Below are 18,408 nucleotides of genomic sequence, written 5' to 3'. Positions count from 1 at the left end.
TATATAGGTGAAATATCTTGTAAGTAACTTTCTAGGATGCAAAGAATTTGAATTTATTTTGCACACATCTTGAATGTACTACATCCAAAAAGAGTGTCTTAAGATCTTGGATGCTCAGTACACAAGATATGGACAAATTTAAAAAAAAAAAAAAAACTTGATTTTGGATGAGTTTATATTTCTTTTACTCAATGTATTAAAGATGTGGCATTCATATTTAAATTGATAAATATTACACAAATAAATAAATTATTTGTTTAATTTAAATGAAAATGATCCATTCCTTTTATCTTATTGGAATAAAATATTCCTATCTTTGGAGGAAAAAGAATTAGTTATCACTCGTTGAGCTATCATATATTTCGTTTACAACTCTTGTAACCAAAAACAAAATTTCATAAATTGTTAACTATTTTTGGTGAAGACAGCAAATTAACAGCAACACCTACAAGAGTATGACTAAGCTATAAAATTATTTTAACATAAAGAATAACGTATATAAATTATTAGGATCGGAAATTCAAAATTTAACTCTTAGCATGGATTAATATTAGTATATAGTACAACTTTTTAATGGCAATTTTTACTATAATTTAATCAAGTCTTGGATTATAAAATGAGTAGATAACACCTAACGCTGACGTTGACATGAACAACTTTGAATTTGATTAGGATAAGAAGTTACTTAAAATAGTATGATTCTAAATTGGTTTATTCATTTATTTTTTTTTATTTTGGAACTTTTAAAATTTAAACACAAGAAGAAGGATTTTATTTTGAGCTATATAAACACCTTTTTTGTCAGAGGTTTTTGCCACATCCATTTCATTGAGATTTTCTTTTTCTTTTCTTGTTGTTAAGCATTTTCTCCAGTAATTTTCGTTGTTGTCTTTTCTTACGACAATGATGACCATCCTTGCTAAGCAACCTGCCCTTGGTATTATTGTAACCTTTATTTTACTATTTCAATTTGGTTTATATTCTTGCACAAGTATGGCTATATATATATATATTCATAACTCGTGTCTGTCATATTGTAACATATTTTCAGGGTCACAATTCGACGAGAAGAGCGTGCACACTGTCACTGAGGAAGCCAAGAAAGTTGCGTTGAATGGTGAATTTTCTTTGCAAAAGGAATCATCACATAATGGATTTACAGCACCAGAAATCAATTCATTTGGCCACTCTTTCAGGTTTCAACTCCATTTCATATTCTCTCACTCATATTTTCTTCAATTAATTTTTATTAATGGATCTTTATAGTTTTAAATAGTGTATGTTGGTGAAAAAATAATGCTAATGTGGGTTGATGGTGGGATATTTGCAGGGATTATGATGCTGAAAGTGAAAGGCAAAAAGGTGTAGAGGAATTCTATAGACTGCAGCACATCAACCAAACATATGACTTTGTAAGCAGACTTTAATCTATCTCTCTAGGCAATGTCATGGGAATGATCAATGCTGACTGAAATTTCATTTGCTAAATGCAATGCTATTACAGGTGAAGAAAATGAGGGAGCACTATCAGAAATTGGACAAGGCAGAAATGAGCATATGGGAATGTTGTGAGCTGCTCAATCAAGTGGTGGATGAGAGTGATCCTGATTTGGATGAACCTCAAATTCAACATTTGTTACAATCTGCTGAAGCCATCAGAAAAGATTATCCCAATGAAGATTGGTTGCATTTGACTGCTCTCATCCATGGTACTTGCACTTGGATATACTTTTGTATAAGCTTTCCTAAAAGAGCCATTTAAAGTCTTGATCATAATCATACATGAAAGTTAGGCTGCTTTTGTTTACTAAGAGACATAACATATTTTATACCAATAGGAATTTACAAATGATAGTTGATTTGTTTTAGATCTTGGAAAGATTCTTCTTCTTCCTCAATTTGGCGAGCTTTCTCAATGGGCCGTTGTTGGTGAGCATTTATTACTTCTAATTACCTTATGGAGTTATGGTATACAATTTTGAATTCAACAATTAAACTTAATGAAAAATACATATTTGTAGGAGATACATTCCCTGTTGGTTGTGCCTTTGATGAAGCAAACATTCACCACAAGGTAATCAATTAGTTTTGAGAAAGTTATAACTAACTTTAGTTTGTTATCTTAAACTAGCAATCAATATAAGCTTCTTCTTGGCTCTAGTATTTCAAGGACAACCCAGATTTCAAAAATCCTGCTTATAACACAAAAGAAGGGGTCTACACTAAAGGATGTGGACTCAACAATGTTATGATGTCATGGGGACATGATGATTACATGTATTTGGTGAGTCTATATAGAAGAGTGCATCACTTGGATCATTGGATGATTTACAATTTATATAATAATTTGATATTTTTGTATTATTTGATTTAGGATTTGATAAATAGTACGTTTTTAAATATGTAGGTTGCTAAGGAAAATGGCTCCACTCTGCCTTCAGCAGGATTGTTTATTATCCGATATCACTCCTTCTATGGTCAGTGTTTTCATCATGTGCTATTTGTCCTCCTATTTAAATTTTGGGTTATAAATGACTAGTTATTCTTTGTTCAGCAAATTCAATAACCCTTTATATGATGTATAATAACCTTGTAGCCTTACACAAGGAAGGTGCATATGCTCATCTCATGAATGATGAAGACCGTGAGAACTTGAAATGGCTCCATGTATTCAAGTAAGTTCCTGTCTAACTTAAATGTATCTTTTTTTCTGGCTACATCTTCTATTGTCACTTATATCACTGATAATTTTGTGCAGCAAGTATGATTTGTATAGCAAGAGTAAAGTCTTAGTTGATGTAGAAAAGGTTAAGCCATACTATCAGTCTCTTATTGAGAAGGTGAGAAAAATTTGAATGATTCTGTTGATTTATTCTTTTAATATTACGTTGTTTTAACAATCTGGATTTTGTTATTTTGTTTGTAACATGATTTGCACTTTTGCAGTATTTTCCCGCAAAACTTAAATGGTGAAGCCTCAAAATGAGCAATGGAGACCAAGGGTGCGTAGGAAATTGAGTTTTTTTCCACAAGCATGTTTTGGACTTGGTTGAAGTTGATCAATGTGTTACATTTCATGCCTTTTCATATTGCCTTGCAATAACGTATAAATTTATGTAAATGCATAATGTAAAATTATATAATATCGATATTTCTGTTCTTAGTTTTAATAATTTGAACTCATAAGAATCATTAAGTTTGGTTAATAATACCGACCATATTGGCTAAGTAATGAGCATTGGGATTTTTATTTTTAAGTTCTAAATTTGAACACTTGTATTCCTTTCTTTAAAATGAATAAAATCACTTATTTTGAAGAAAAAAAGAGCGAATTTTATTCAATTATAAATCTTTTTCAATTTTTTTTGTATTGTATTATACATCGAATTAGAATGAATGAATACAAAACAAAATGAAATAAGAAAATATATGTTCTTGCATCTTTTGAGCATTCTAAAATAGACTAAGTGTAATTTTCTTTTTCGAATTTCATTTTCCCTGCAATTTGAAGCTTATAAAATTGGAATTCATGTCATAAATAAAATTGTTAGTTAGTACTAACTAGCATCATGGTTATCAAATACAATATATATAAATTTGCACTTAAAGCAAATTAACAATTACTATGATGCATGTTAATTTACAATTTAATCCTTTTAAAATAAAAATATAATTTTGAATTTTACAAAAATAAAAATTCAGTATTAAAAAAATAGAGATTTTTTCATAAGTATATATAGTTACTTTTGAAGTAGTAAAAAAAAATATAGTATGAGACACAAAATGATAATTTTCTTTATATATGTCTTGTTTGAGTTTAAAACTTCATGTACAATTCTCAATTTCACATCCATCTCTTTGGAATATTCTCGAAGAATAATTTCTAACTTTGTTACATTTACTAAAAATAACAAAATTTGATTTATAAATATGATTCAAGAACAATTATGATAATCAGCTGAATCTTTTGTATAATTGTATAGATCTATAAATAAACAAATAGAATATGTAGCTATTAATAATGTAAAGGAAAAAGTTTGGTAACAAAAAATTTTCAGCCATAATTAGCCAAATTTTTTCATAATTTACTTCATTTACATAATTTAATAACAGTTTTATTTTTTATCTCACTCTCTTATCATTTCACTTATCATATTTTTATCAACTCCACTTATTAATCATATTAATTATAATATCATATCCCTTACTATTATAATCAATACTTAATATTCCTTTTTATAATTTAATTTTCATATTTAATAATAATAATAATAATAATAATAATAATAATAATAATAATAATAATAATAATAATAATAATAATAATAATAATAATAATAATAATGGACGGTAATGATAATATATATTAATTGAGTTAATTGCACTTGATTTTTTGTTTCCTTTAAGGCATTTAATATCAATCAATGGAGATACAAAAAAATCATTAATTTTTTATTTTCGTTAAGGCATTTTAATTGTACTTGATTCTTTGTAATATATACATTCCATTAATTCAATTATGATCGTTCAAAAATCATGACTCTAATACCATTACAAGCACAATAGTGTGTATAAGCCAATAAATTTTACAAGAAATCACGTTTATCATTGCAAATAGTATGCCATTTGAATTCGACCTTAATACGGTACCTATGGTAGAAGGTGCTGATGAAGAATTTGAACAACAGACGGACTCACCCGACGAAGTTATTGTCACTCAACCAATTTTCGAGAATATGAAAAACACACTAGCTTTGATAAGGTATGATAATAAACTGATTTAATTTTTTTTGTGTGTTTTTATATGCATTTATAATTATATTGTACTAACTAAATTTATACGCATAACATTCATACATTCATATACATAACATCCATAATTACATACAACTAACATCTAAAAATTAAATTCATATTTATTAGATATTACAACCATATACATATCATTTTTTAGTTATTGCATAAGTAACTATAAAGTTAACACAAATATTTTTAAATTTTATCATAATTGAATTTAAAAAAATATCAAATTCTTAAATTAATTTATTCAATTGATAAATTTACTCATAACATCCATAGATTTATACACATAACATCCATTATTTCATGTTAATAACATCCATAATTTGTACTCATAATATTCATAATTTCATACCTATATGATGTCTATGATTAATAAATTTTTATAATTAATATTATCAAATTTTAAACTATATGTCTTATTGTATTTTTCAAATTATCTCATATGTGCACTAATAGGTCATTATTTTAATTATTTTAATATTTTTATTTAATATTCATATGTATGCTTATTTATTGATTTTAATATAACGAGTTAATAATTATTTTAAAAAATTTATTTTTTAATTTTTGTTTATATTTTATGTTTTATTCTTTAATAGTCTATATGTAAAATATAAGTTGTATAGTAGAAGTTGTTAAAATTTTTTAATTTAATTTTCATAATTTTTGCAGAGAATTATTGTATTTTAATGGATAATAATGTGATTGAGAGATGTTAGAGATTTGATTTGTGAGAAACTGAAATTGATTTTGGAAAGAACATTAATGACTCCAAACATGCAGCAAAATAGTAGGTGATAACGAGAATAAGTGATAAGGAAATGTATGTCACTTACTTATCAAGAGAATGAGAATTTTTATGTGACATTTCTATATTGTAATTATTTTTTGGCTACCTAACATCACCTTAATGTAAACATGTTAAAATGTTTTTTGGTTAACATGTAAATATTTTTGTTTATTTTTTCTATTATTTTTATGAATAATATTGTATTAGTTATTGACTTATTGAATTCATGGTAAACAAATTTTTAGCTTACGTGTAATCAATGCCGTAAACATAACTTATAAATGACGCACGGATAATTAACGTCAAAATAGTGTATAAGTAACGCCTTGCGTAATGCGTAACATATAAATATACCCTACTTACCTTATTTTTTGTGTCTTCAACACTCAAAACACAACACAATACACAGTAAGTAACACACTATTTCTCATTCTTTCACTTTGTTCTATTTTTGTTTCTCTCTTCTCTTTTTTTTATAAATATTTTTCTTTGCAAAGAAAAGATCATCGAGGACTTGCTCAAAGATTTGACGAAAAGAGGAATAGCAACAATGTGATTGCAAATTGATGATGCAGAATCAAGAATTGCTCTAAGATTAAAAAAAGAGCAGAGAGAAAGATTCAAGAATTAAATAGCAGTAATGCAATTCAATTCATGTATCCATTTTCTTTTTAAAACCAATTGCGGGTAATTAGTAATGATATTGGATTTTTTTTCTATATAATTAAATATAAAAAATTGCTCCAAGTCTCCAAGATTCAAAAGAGAGCAGTGAGAAAGATTCAGGAATTGATGTTAGGGTTTAAAACTTCAGACTTAGAAATTTGTATTTTCCAATATTTGAATCTCTCTCTCTCTCTCTCTCTCTCTCTCTCTCTCTCTCTCTCTCTCCGTGTGCGTGTGTAAAAATTGAAGTAAAAATGTTAAGACTTGAGAGAATATTTTCTAAAGAGCATTCTCTTTATATGCATATGCATATGCATTCTCTGAAAATGGATTAAATTTGAAAAATTCTAGTTCAAATTGAGTTTAACTAGAGGTAACTCCATTGAATCGAGCATTCGATTATATCTCAAGAATGACCTTGTTCTAGGAAAGAATAATAATTCTAATATCACGATTAAATGAGTATATTACGTTACGAGCTCAATAAAATCTAATGTAAGTACCACTAAAAATGAATAAATTCATTAACTCGAAAAGCTGTCAAATCATGATATTGAAAGAAATACATTAAAGGCCTAATAACAGTTATCGGAAAAGATGTAATAAAGGAAAAATGAAAACTCGGCAGGTACTGCACTATTCACTCTATCACCTAAGAACACTATTGATTTAAGTATCGGAGTATCTTCACAGGTAGCCTTCTTGGCTTGGTTCCAGCACAGCATTCTCATTAGCTCGTAACTTCTGCAAAAGGCAATGTTCTAAAAATCGGACCGGATCGGTTGGTCGGATCGTTCCACCCGCAAACCAAAAGCAAATACGGTTCAGTCAGCATTTAAACTGTTGAACCGGCCAAGAATCGACCGGTCAGACCGAACCAAAACCCGGCGATTTTGAAAAAACGTTGTCATTTAATGTTTTTAGGTTTAGGGATCCAAAATTCCTCTTCTCCCTGGCTCAGTCATCCATTCTTAAGATCAATGTTCTGAAAACCGGTTCGAACCGGCCGGTCGGACCGATCGAACCGTGAACCGGACTGAAAAACGGTTCGGACATTCATCAAAACCGTGAAATTCAAAAACCGGAATTGAACCGGCGAACCGGCCGGTAACCGGTCGGTCGAACCGAACCGTGAGCCGGCCGGTTTTTTGGATGGCAACAAAACGCTGGCGTTTTTTCATTCTGAATCCCTAAATCACCAAAACTCCAGATGCTGAGATCCCTAAATCACCAAAACACCTTCCCTTCTCTGCTTCAGTGGTTCTCATTCTTTGAGCAGGCTTCGCTGAAGCTGCTTCCAACGCCTCACTGAGTCACTGTCACACTCACACAGTCACACGGGTCGAGGGCTCGCCGTCGAGCCATCGCAGAGCCGTCGAGAACTGAGAAGTGAGAACGCCTCACTCTCACACGGGTCGAGCCACCGCCGTCGAGCCACTGCCGTCGAGCCACCGCAGCAGCCGTCGAGAACTGAGAAGGTGCCTTCGCTGTCTCCCACCGCCTCACTCTCACTCTCCCTGTTGCATGTTCTGCCTTGAAGGTAACTTCGCTGTCTCAGTGTCTCCCACTCTCCCTGTTTTATTTTTCTTTGAACTGTGTAGTGTGATTACTCAAACTGGATGATTTTACTTTGAACTGAAACTGATCTGTGATTCAGCATGATGAACACCGAAACTTTGAACTTTGAAATTCTGTCTCCCTGTTTTATTTTTCTTTGAACTGTGTAGTGTGAAACTGTGAATTGATTCAAGATTCAACTGATTGGAAGGATCTAAACTGTACTGTGATTATTGAAACTGAACTGTGATTCAACATGATGACTGATTGTTGTTTACTGATTAGTGATTAACTGAGTAATTATTGAAACTGAACTGATTTTGGTTTGTTTACTAAACTGGATTTTGTTGTTTGTTGAATAATTGTGAATAATTTTGAATAATTTTGGATGTTGTTTGTTTACTGAACTGATTTCGCTCTTCCTTTTCTTCCTGTTGGCGCTCTCCCTCTTCCGTTTCTCTTCTCCTTCCCATTCACTCTCGCCTCCAATCCAGTAACTATCTAACTAACTACTCTCCAATTTTGTTCCACTTATTTCTTTATTATCATAATTTGATTGCATGATTGTACTCTGATATTATTTAATTGAAGCTAGAACTATGCTTTTGGATTGTTCAGATTCTTGATTTGATATGGGATTAGGTGAAATTTGTGTTGATTTTTTGCCTTTATTCTATTTGCTACTGCAGCTTCTGCAAATGGAGATATTGGGGTTGAATTACCTGGTGATCAGGCAGAGATTATATTCATGGGGACTGGAACTAGTGAAGGGATACCTAGAGTTAGCTGCTTGACTAATCCTCTGAAAAAATATTTGGTACAATCAAGAAAAAAACAATCTTTGTGGAAAAAATAATTAAGATTTTGCTGCTGTTCAGGGTTTTCTTAAGATTTCTATATTTCATGATTGTTGTAGGTATGTTCAAACTTCAAAGGCTGCTCAGCCGGGCAATAAGAATAGGAGACTTAAACATATAAAGACTGCTCAACCGGGCAAATTGGTAGAATGTTTTTTAACATAGAAAGACTTGCTGGAACACGTACTGGATTACAGTAAGCAGACAATAGATGATTTAGTTAAATTGTTTGGGATATTTTGATGCAGCAATGAATCATATTAAAACTTTAGACCTATGCAGGTAGTAATTAGAATAAGTGAGGTAACGGTTGAGAACTTAGGTTGGGAATATAAGGTGCTCCCAATGGCCTTTAGGGACATGTAATTACAACTTTAAGATTTATATTAGACTATAATTATGTTTTATTGTGTTTATTTATATTTTATTTATTATTTTATTAGAAAACGGTCTTTTCGGTTCAACCACGGTCAAACCGGTTGAACCTATAAACCAGTGAACCAGTGACTAGAACGGTTCAATGACCGGTTCGGTTTTCAGAACCTTGCTTCAGACTCTCTCCTCTCTCAACTCTCTACCCTAGGTTACAATCTCGCCCATCGCTGCAAGGAAAGCCTCAATGCCGCAGTCTGTTGCGCTCAGGAGCCACCGTTTCTTCCTCCGTTGTGCCTTGTGCCCCCCAACCCCTTCGCCAATCTCCTTCCTTCAGAAAGCAGAACTTCCTTCAACCCTAGCCTCCACCACCGCTGTAAGGAGTGGGCCACAGCCGTTGCTCATCGCACTCAGGGGCTTCTCTCTTCGTCCTTTCGGCGTTCTCCAAGTCTCCAAACCCTGTTTCCTCTCACCAATCGCAGGCGCGCAGCTTTTTCCTCGAAGTCAATGGCATGTTTTTTTTCATTCTCTGTTCTTCATTTTTTTGCTCAGAACAATTTTTGGGGTGGGGGGATTCTGCTAATGCTAGTGTGCTACTCAGATTGAAATCTGTCTCATTGAATGATTAGTTATGCGCATCTGTTGTATTGTTCTCTGCTTTGGATTGAATCATTGATTTGAATGATTAGTTGATTTTAGTTTTTTGGTGAATGTTTGTTAAAATTGTGCTGAAAATTTTGTTAATGGCTTCATTTTTTTTAATTTTAGTTCTCTTGTTCTTCATTTTTTTTCAGAACATTTTTTTTGGATTGTAAAGGAGAATAACTCTTTATTTTTAAAGAATCAAGATGATCAAGAACAAAATTGAAAGAAGTGTAATCAGTTGTATTAGTTGGCCTTGTGTAATCTTTAGCTTATTCCTCTGCACAATACTCATCTCTTCTATTTTCTTGCTACATAACTTTTTTCTTTAGTATTGTTGTTATTATCCTTGGAGGAATTACTAGTGTTAATGTGCTACCCAGATTGAAATTTGCCTTATGGAATGATCAACTATGCTCATGTGTTGTATTGTTCTCTGCTTTAGATTGAATCATTGATTTAAATAATTAGTTGATTTTAGTTCACTTGATTAATATTGGTTAAAATTGTGCTGAAATTTTTGTTAATTTTTATTAAAATTATGCTGAAAATTTGTTAAAAGTTTATTAGGGAAGAAGTAAATTATGCAAAAAATTTATTAAAATTATGATCAACCTTTGTTAAGAAAGAAGTAAATTGATCATCACTAGCCTTTTAGTTCAATGAAGAAATATATGAATTGAATTAACTCAATTAAATTAATCAGTTTTTTAATTTAATGAGTTTCCATTTAAATTGATCAGCTCAAAGATTTTTAATACATTTTATAATTTAAAACAATCAACTTGGTTATAATAATGCATATGTGGGTAATAATTTGATTGATGATTTTACATGTAATATTTTAAATTTAGAAGATATTTTAAAGTTTATATTAGATTATAATTATGTTGTACAGTGTGTTTATTTATAATTTTTTATTATTTTATTATAAAATAGTTTTTTCGGTTGAATTTCGGTTGAACCGATTAGACCAGTAAATTATTGAACCAATGACTAGAACGGTTCGATGATCGGTCCGATTTTTAGAACCTTGGCAAAAGGTATGAACATTTGGCCCTGTTTGTGGAGATCCTACGTATTTGGTACCATGGCTGATCATAAGATACAATCAATAATTAATCCAGATATTCTTTACAAAGAACAATAACATGATGATGGACATGAGATTGATGTTACCCTAAACACTAATAAGGGACAACAACATTAAGTTCTCCCAGGTTTTGAATGTCAGGAGGTTCAAAACACTATAGGCCGGTATTTCCCTAGTTTGGGTGAGGACTATATACATGCTATGCAAGAAATGCACCATCGACTGTAGGAATTAGAACGTCAACTTGTAGAATGATTTCAATTAAGGCAATCCCAATCCCGAAAGCCGTACAACAAGAGGACGACATGATAGTTGTAAAAGAAAAACCCATGAGCAAGACCATAGACGACATCAAGAGAATGATTGTTGTCGATCTGACTCACCTCAAAGGGACAAGAGGGACTTACCCCGGCATGAGGAGTTGTGTCGTGACCTTGAGAGAAGGGCAAGAGCTAATCTTGTTCAGCTCAGTCTAAAAGGAGGCATACTCCACAAAGGAATCTAAGTCCTAAAAGGCACAGAGATTATTGAGAGCAAGTTACCATGGAACAGACTCCATTTACTCTCCATGTCCTCTAAGTTCGGTTACTGAAACATTTTGACAAACTAACATATCTAAAATATGAAGGCAAGTTGGATCTCCAAGAGCATATCAATGTTTTTCAAGCAAAAATGAATTTGGAAGGAGTTGGGGATGTTATATGATGTAAGACTTTCCCGATAACATTGTTAAGATCAACGATGGCTTGGTTCAATATATTGCTCTTCAAGTCCATATCTTCTTTTGCCGACATTAAGATAAAGTTCCCAACTCACTTTACCACTAGAAGAACTCAGGCTAAACATCCAATCTCATTACTTGGTATAGAATAAAGAGTGGATGAAAGCATTCGAGATTATTTAGATTGCTTCAATAAGACAATGTTGGAGATTAACACACGGACTCTTGAATTTGTGTACTTATGCTTTAATATGTAAGTTTTTTATTTTTTTATTAGTATATTATAATGTTATTGTTAATATTATTATTGTTGTCGTTATTGTTATTGTTATTATTATTATTATTATTATTATTATTATTATTTAGTTATATTATTGTTACTGTTAGTTAATAATAGGAATACTAGTATTATTAATATTATTATTATATTATTATTATAATTGTTATTAGCACTACAACTTATTATTATTATTATTATTATTATTATTATTATTATTATTATTATTATTATTATTATTATTATTATTAAATACTACTGGTGTTATTATTATTGTTATGTGTAGTCTTGTTGTTGTTGTTGTTTTGTCGTTACTTTTATTAAAGTGTTATTAATTTTTTTCTGTAGGCTATCAGAAATTTATTGCCCAAAAAATTTAATCTACCCGAAAACTATAACGAGATAGCTGCAACTGCCCTCGCATCAACTGGATTCCATCACGTTTCGCAGATAGGAGAATTGAGGGGTTATTCTACACTATTGAGTGCTTTGGTGGAGCGTTGGAGGCCTGAGACCTATACCTTCCACCTCCCAGTCGGAGTGACTGGCACCTTAGAAGACGTCATACATATTCTTGGCTTGGCAGTTAATAGGGAGCCCGTGACGGGCAGAATAAATAGCAGCCATGGGTAAGGTGGAGAACTGCTTAGCAGTTTTTGGAGGATTTCCAGTCCGGACGATCACACGTTGCAGAAGGTAAACCTGACATGGGTTTGGCGATGCCGAGACACCGAACTATTAGACACCCAGAATTCAATCGAGCGGTATATCCAGGCTCACATATTCTGCTTGCTTGGAATTGTTGTGCTTCTAGACAAGTCGATGAATTCTCTAAACTCAAAGTTTTTACCTCTTTTTCGAGATTTTCACTGCATTCATAGCTGCAGTTGAGGGCAACTAGTCTGACACATCTGCATAGGTCGTTGTGTCATGTATCATGATACAACTGTAAATAGATGGACTGCTCCTTTATTCTGCTTTTTGTTTGGGCATGGGAGCGTATGCCGTTTATAGCATCTATACCTCGCAATGAGCTTTCAGTAGCTGGTGTACCAATTGGGCAAAAGTAATGGTTATCGTCATTATTATTATTATTATTATTATTATTATTATTATTATTATTATTATTATTATTATTATTATTATAACCATTCTAAACTAATTCAGGTGGTGGAGTCATTGGTGCCGACTAACGAGATATACACAAAGGTCTACGGCATAGTTTAGGCAACAATTAGATGACATAGGTTTCAACAACGCATGTTTTAAGAATTTCTATTAATATGTTTATTATGTTTAATAATTTAACTGATTGTCATTGGATTAATTGATTTTCAGTTTATATAGCGGTCATATATGGGAGTGGTGGTTCTTGAGGACCTATTCGTAAATTTGTTAGTGTGCTCTAAAAAGTCTCCATTAGTGTCATTCGAGTGTATAGAATGTCACCCAACAGGCCGAGTGAGACACCAATTCGGACTTGTACAACTTCCACCGGAGGAAGCATTTCAGATTGGAGATGCTAATTGTAGGCAGTTGACCGGGAGACAAGACCATGACTGGAGGGAAAGGAACGCTCATTTGGGTTGATATGTGGAATTTTCAGCGCTACGATAGGGTGCAATCAAAGGACGCATTTGAGGACTTTCACTCTCTCCCAATGTACTATAATGAGTACACACGGGAGTTCGACAATCACCTGAGGTGAATGAACCACATGCACAACCCCCACCACCACCTGGACCTCAGCAGCCTTACGTGCAATAACAGCCATTTTATTTGTAACTGTATCAGGTACCGGCCTATGAGCAACAGTATGAGGTACCAATTCATGAGCAACAGCATCAGGTTCCGGGGTATGAGCAACAGCTTCAGGTACCGACATATTAGCAATAGTATCAGGTACTGGCCTATGCCATATACATTAGTTTCTAGCTTATGAGCAACAACACCAGTATCCTGCTTATGAGCAACATCAGTTTTCAGCTTATGAGCAACAGGACATACCATAACTGAATTATGAACCGGAACCTCATCCACAATCGCAATCGTCAGTAGAGCCATACATACCACAAATGGTAATTCCAGCAGATGGCCACTTCATTTCGTTAGTTGGATTTGATGACATCCATTTGAGTTAGGTACTAAGAGACATATTATTTATTTCAACAATCTCAGCAAAGGCCTACTATTTCTGAGCTGTTTGTTGGTCGTCGCTCCCGCTCAGGTCATGCTAGTTATAACACCCCCACCATTCAAATCTTTATGCTCGAGTCATAAGTCAATGATAACAAGGTGGTACGACTCAAGATGGAGTTGTAATACATACATATATAAGAATTATTAAACGAGAAGCTTGAAAAGGAAATAAAGAAAATTGTGAGCGCAGGCACACACGTATCAAAATATAACGTGTTCAAAAAAGCAGGATAAAAATAAAAAAAAAACTTAAATGAAGAATAGAGTAAAGACAATATATATATATACACTAGTCACAACCTGTGAAGTTTAGGTCGGTTAGGGTTACAACAACAAAAACAGTTGATAATAGTTTCCATTTCTCCCAAATATACATCAAAGTCTCGATAGGCAAGGTTTCAAAAGAAAAATATATACATATACATTATTAAAGTTTTCCAAAATAAGGGAAAAAGATTCTAAACAAAATATAATACAGAATTCAAAAGAACTTTGCCGTCTTCCAGACGAGCTTCAGCTCACTGCGGAGTACCAGGACCTGCATATGAAAAACAAGGAATATATACGGAATAAGAATCCGCAACCCATGGATTTTCAGTATAGTAAAAATGTCAAATAAATACAAGGTAATAAGAACTCTTTAGGCAATCTTAACCTTCCACCCAACAACCTTTCCATCCTAGGTTTTCATTAATCCGTGATTAGGTAACTATCAATAGGAAAATTCTAATCTAATTCACTTTTATCATTGCCTCCATAACTCTCCAAACTCCAAGCAGAATAGCCCTTGACATCAATCGACACCAGTATGAGAGACCTCTCAGATATTCAAACACAAACAAGACAAACAAATAAAACACAAGTAAAATAAGGTAAATTAATTAGCACAGAGTCACATTAATATGCACAATTAAATATGCCATGACAAGTAGCAAACCCAAACAAATCAATCAAATGCAAATAATACATGCCTGCCCTATGGCAATGAGCTTATTTGTCGGTTATAAAGCCAAACCCGACATGTCTGGTAGTTAATCCTGGACAGTCCCTGCGTGCACACATCTCTCTAGAGGAATTCACATCTCTTGAAGGAATTATCCGGAAAGGTCTAAGTGTCCGGCCACATCTTGCGACGGAGGATTAACATTTCAACTAGAAGCAAACGGGACAAAACCACAATCCCTGTATCTACCCCAGAAGCTCAAATATCAACTGGGAGCAAGCGGGACAAAACCACAATCCTTGCGTCTACCCCAGGATCTCAAACCATAATCCGGAGCAAGTGGAACAACGCCATTACATCTACCTAAGCAGGTATATCTCACCACATCCCGTAGCATGTGGAATAACGACACTGCATCTACCCAAGTAGGTATATTTTACCAAATCCCAAAGCAAGTAGAACAAAGCCACTACATCTATCCAGACAGGTATATCTCAATCAGAGTCAATTTCGTTATTAAATTAACCCTCAATCTCATCTCACTTCATTCAAAATCATATTCAAAATCAATCATCATTATCTCTCATTATCATAATCATCCTCATCATCCTCAATCAAAATCAATTATCATCATTTCTCATTGTCATATTAATCCTCATCACATCTCTCATTATATTTATTCCATCTTTTTTCTAATTCACTGTGTCACCTTATTAGGTCTCATTCCTAAATTCTATACATTCTATTACACCGGCTCTAGACTCATAACAAGGTTTACATAGGTTTAGAAAGTTAGAGGAGTGGTTGAAAACTGTAAAATTCATTTTTAGCAAAACAGGGTCGTAGCGTACGCAAGCACCTTCTGCGTATGCATAAATTTCAAAATTTGGAAATGTTGCGTACGTGGACCACCTTCGTGTACATGAGAATATTGTCAGAAACGTTTGCTTGCGTCGCGCGACACTGCAGCGTACACATGAGTTCAAAAATTGACATTGTCGCGTACGCAGACTACTCTCGCATATGCAAGAGTACTAAGCAGAACCATTTACTCGCGTCGCATGACACTTCCATGTACGCACGAATGTAGGATTTTCAAAAAGCTGATATGCTGTAGAAAGTTCATTTTTTTATCAAAACTTCAAATGCGAATAACTTTTCTGTAAAAAATTATTTTCGTCCGTTCTTCGAACGTCATAAGCTACACGAACCTAATTTTCATTTAAGATAAATTTCACAAAATTTGAAGGTCCGAGAACCAAATTATAGCCTATCAAAATTGTTTAAAAATAAGTTTTACCAATTTCACCAAATTATTCAAACCTTAAGAACTCTCCATCTAAAACAAACAAAATCATACCAAATCAAATCCTAAATATTTAATTATCATATATATATATTTTGATTTATCTGAATTATTAATGTCTTTTTTAATAATTTTATAACCCATAATAGTTTAGATTAAATTATAAAAGATTTATCTCTCAATATTATGATTACTATTATAATAAAAAATCTCTAAATTTAATAAAAAAAACTTATTGTATTAACCATTTAATTAGATTATACATATAATAAAAATAACTAATTATTTGATACATGATAAATTAAATTGTGATTATACCACTTATTCTCAACCATCTTTCATTTGTACCCGAATTAATTATAATAGATTGAATTTTGGAGTTTGTTCTTCTGAAAAAGAAAAAGAAAATCAAAAGTTAGAGAAGTTGTTTGTTAAATCATATCATCATATTTATTTCTCTGTTTATTCTTTTGAATGTTTTTGGGTATTTTTAAAGGTGTGACTGAGTTCCTATTGTTTTACCAAAAACCCTAGACTTCACAGTAGTATATAGAAGCATCGCATCTTAAAAGATCTAGGGACAAAGACAAAGCTGGATAATCGGGTGCGAAGACAAGGGGGGGAAAATGAGATATATATAGCAGCCGTCAAACAAAAACAAGCGAGATGCCACTGCCACTCTCCCAACTCCGCTTAATCTCAATTCCACAAGTTATCGCCCGCCGCTACATGGCCTCCTCCGCCGCTGCCGAGCCCATAAGCCCATCCAACACCCGCGTGGGCTGGATAGGTACGGGCGTCATGGGCCTCTCCATGTGCTCCCACCTCATACGAGCCGGCTACACGCTCACCGTCTTCAACCGCACCCCTTCCAAGGCCCAACCCCTCCTCAAAATGGGGGCCCACCAGGCCGATAATCCCCTCTCCCTCGCCTCCAACTCTGACGTCGTCTTCTCCATCGTCGGCTACCCCTCCGACGTTCGCTCCGTCCTCCTCGATCCCCACTCCGGCGCCCTCGCCAGCCTCCGCCCTGGCGGCATCCTTGTTGACATGACTACCTCGGAGCCCTCCCTCGCCATCGAGATCGCGGCCGCGGCGTCCTCCAAATCCTGCCATTCCATCGACGCTCCCGTATCTGGCGGCGACCGCGGCGCCAAGAACGGAACCCTAGCAATCTTCACTGGAGGAGAGGAATCGGTGGTTAAGCGGCTCCAACCTCTGTTCTCGCTGATGGGGAAGGTGAACTTCATGGGAGGAAGCGGAAAGGGGCAATTCGCGAAGCTGGCGAACCAGATTACGATAGCGTCGACGATGGTGGGGTTGGTGGAGGGGATGGTGTACGCGCACAAAGCGGGGCTGGACGTAGGGTTGTACCTGGACGCGATTTCTACCGGTGCGGCGGGTTCGAAGTCGCTGGATTTGTACGGACAGAGGATATTGAAGAGGGATTTGGGGCCAGGGTTTTATGTGAACCACTTTGTGAAGGATTTAGGGATTTGCTTGAAGGAGTGCCAGAATATGGGTATCTCCCTGCCTGGTTTGGCTCTTGCTCAGCAGCTATATGTTTCTCTCAGGGCTCACGGTGAAGGCAATTTGGGCACCCAAGCTCTTATTTTGGTTCTCGAGAGGCTCAACAATGTTTCACTTGCACCTGCAATTGCTTCCTCTTAGGTTTGTGGAGGATATGGAACTCTGAACACTGAAATTGTCTTCTTCTTCGACTTATTATTATTATTATTATTATTATTATTATTATTATTATGTGATGATGTACATTCAATTAGACTGGTGTCGTATGTTACTTGCATCAGATTGCTTGGCCGCTTTTCTCTACTTTGTACGTTTTGGTATCAGTGTTTTCTAGTTCAAGTCAAGCCCCGGCTTTCTACAAGGGGTCCTCATCGTATAATTCGGACACGATATGAACAATTGAGCAGTTGTTAGTAGGTGATAGCTACTAACTATGTCTGTGTTGTTGCATAATGAGTGGTTGATATTTTATCATTTGGTTATTTCAAGGGTGAACACAATTTGATTCCATGTTTCATGAGCTGAAAAATTGAAAGAAAGTTCTGCGGTTTATTTCACATGATGCGACATGAACAACACTCATGAGCTTACAAGTGAGTATGAGTATGAGGAATGTGTAAGAATGAAGTTAGTGCAAAGTATGCCTACTACT

General features: G+C 34.0%; 2 protein-coding genes across 2 annotated transcripts; both read left to right on the top strand.

The window, feature by feature from the left end:
• The first annotated feature begins 806 nt into the window (after positions 1-806).
• Positions 807-3,229, top strand: LOC107634346 (inositol oxygenase 2-like). Its single transcript, XM_088506920.1, has 11 exons — positions 807-937; positions 1,052-1,196; positions 1,331-1,412; positions 1,505-1,709; positions 1,870-1,929; positions 2,022-2,074; positions 2,162-2,284; positions 2,408-2,477; positions 2,597-2,675; positions 2,759-2,840; positions 2,947-3,229. The coding sequence occupies exons 1-11, from the start codon at positions 904-906 to the stop codon at positions 2,971-2,973; spliced, it is 960 nt and encodes a 319-aa protein (XP_088363046.1). The 5' UTR covers positions 807-903; the 3' UTR covers positions 2,974-3,229.
• A 13,432-nt stretch (positions 3,230-16,661) lies between these two features.
• LOC107630186 (6-phosphogluconate dehydrogenase family protein) lies at positions 16,662-18,206 on the top strand. The gene has a single exon (XM_016333260.3). It carries the CDS (start codon positions 16,893-16,895, stop codon positions 17,895-17,897), a length of 1,005 nt encoding a protein of 334 aa, XP_016188746.1. The 5' UTR covers positions 16,662-16,892; the 3' UTR covers positions 17,898-18,206.
• Positions 18,207-18,408: the final 202 nt, after the last annotated feature.

Source organism: Arachis ipaensis, chromosome B3 (genome assembly GCF_059453495.1).
Source record: "Arachis ipaensis isolate K30076 ecotype BB chromosome B3, ASM5945349v1, whole genome shotgun sequence".
Taxonomy (NCBI): Eukaryota; Viridiplantae; Streptophyta; class Magnoliopsida; order Fabales; family Fabaceae; genus Arachis; species Arachis ipaensis.
The sequence above is the reverse complement of the archived record's forward strand: the minus strand, read 5'-3'. Positions and strand labels throughout refer to the sequence as shown.

Coding starts and splice junctions, on each gene's coding strand:
- LOC107634346 (XM_088506920.1), top strand. CDS start 904: ATGATGACCATCCTTGCTAAGCAACCTGCCCTTG. Junction 938..1,051: donor TGCTAAGCAACCTGCCCTTG/GTATTATTGTAA, acceptor ACATATTTTCAG/GGTCACAATTCGACGAGAAG. Junction 2,285..2,407: donor ATGATGATTACATGTATTTG/GTGAGTCTATAT, acceptor TTAAATATGTAG/GTTGCTAAGGAAAATGGCTC.
- LOC107630186 (XM_016333260.3), top strand. CDS start 16,893: ATGCCACTGCCACTCTCCCAACTCCGCTTAATCTCAATTCCACAAGTT.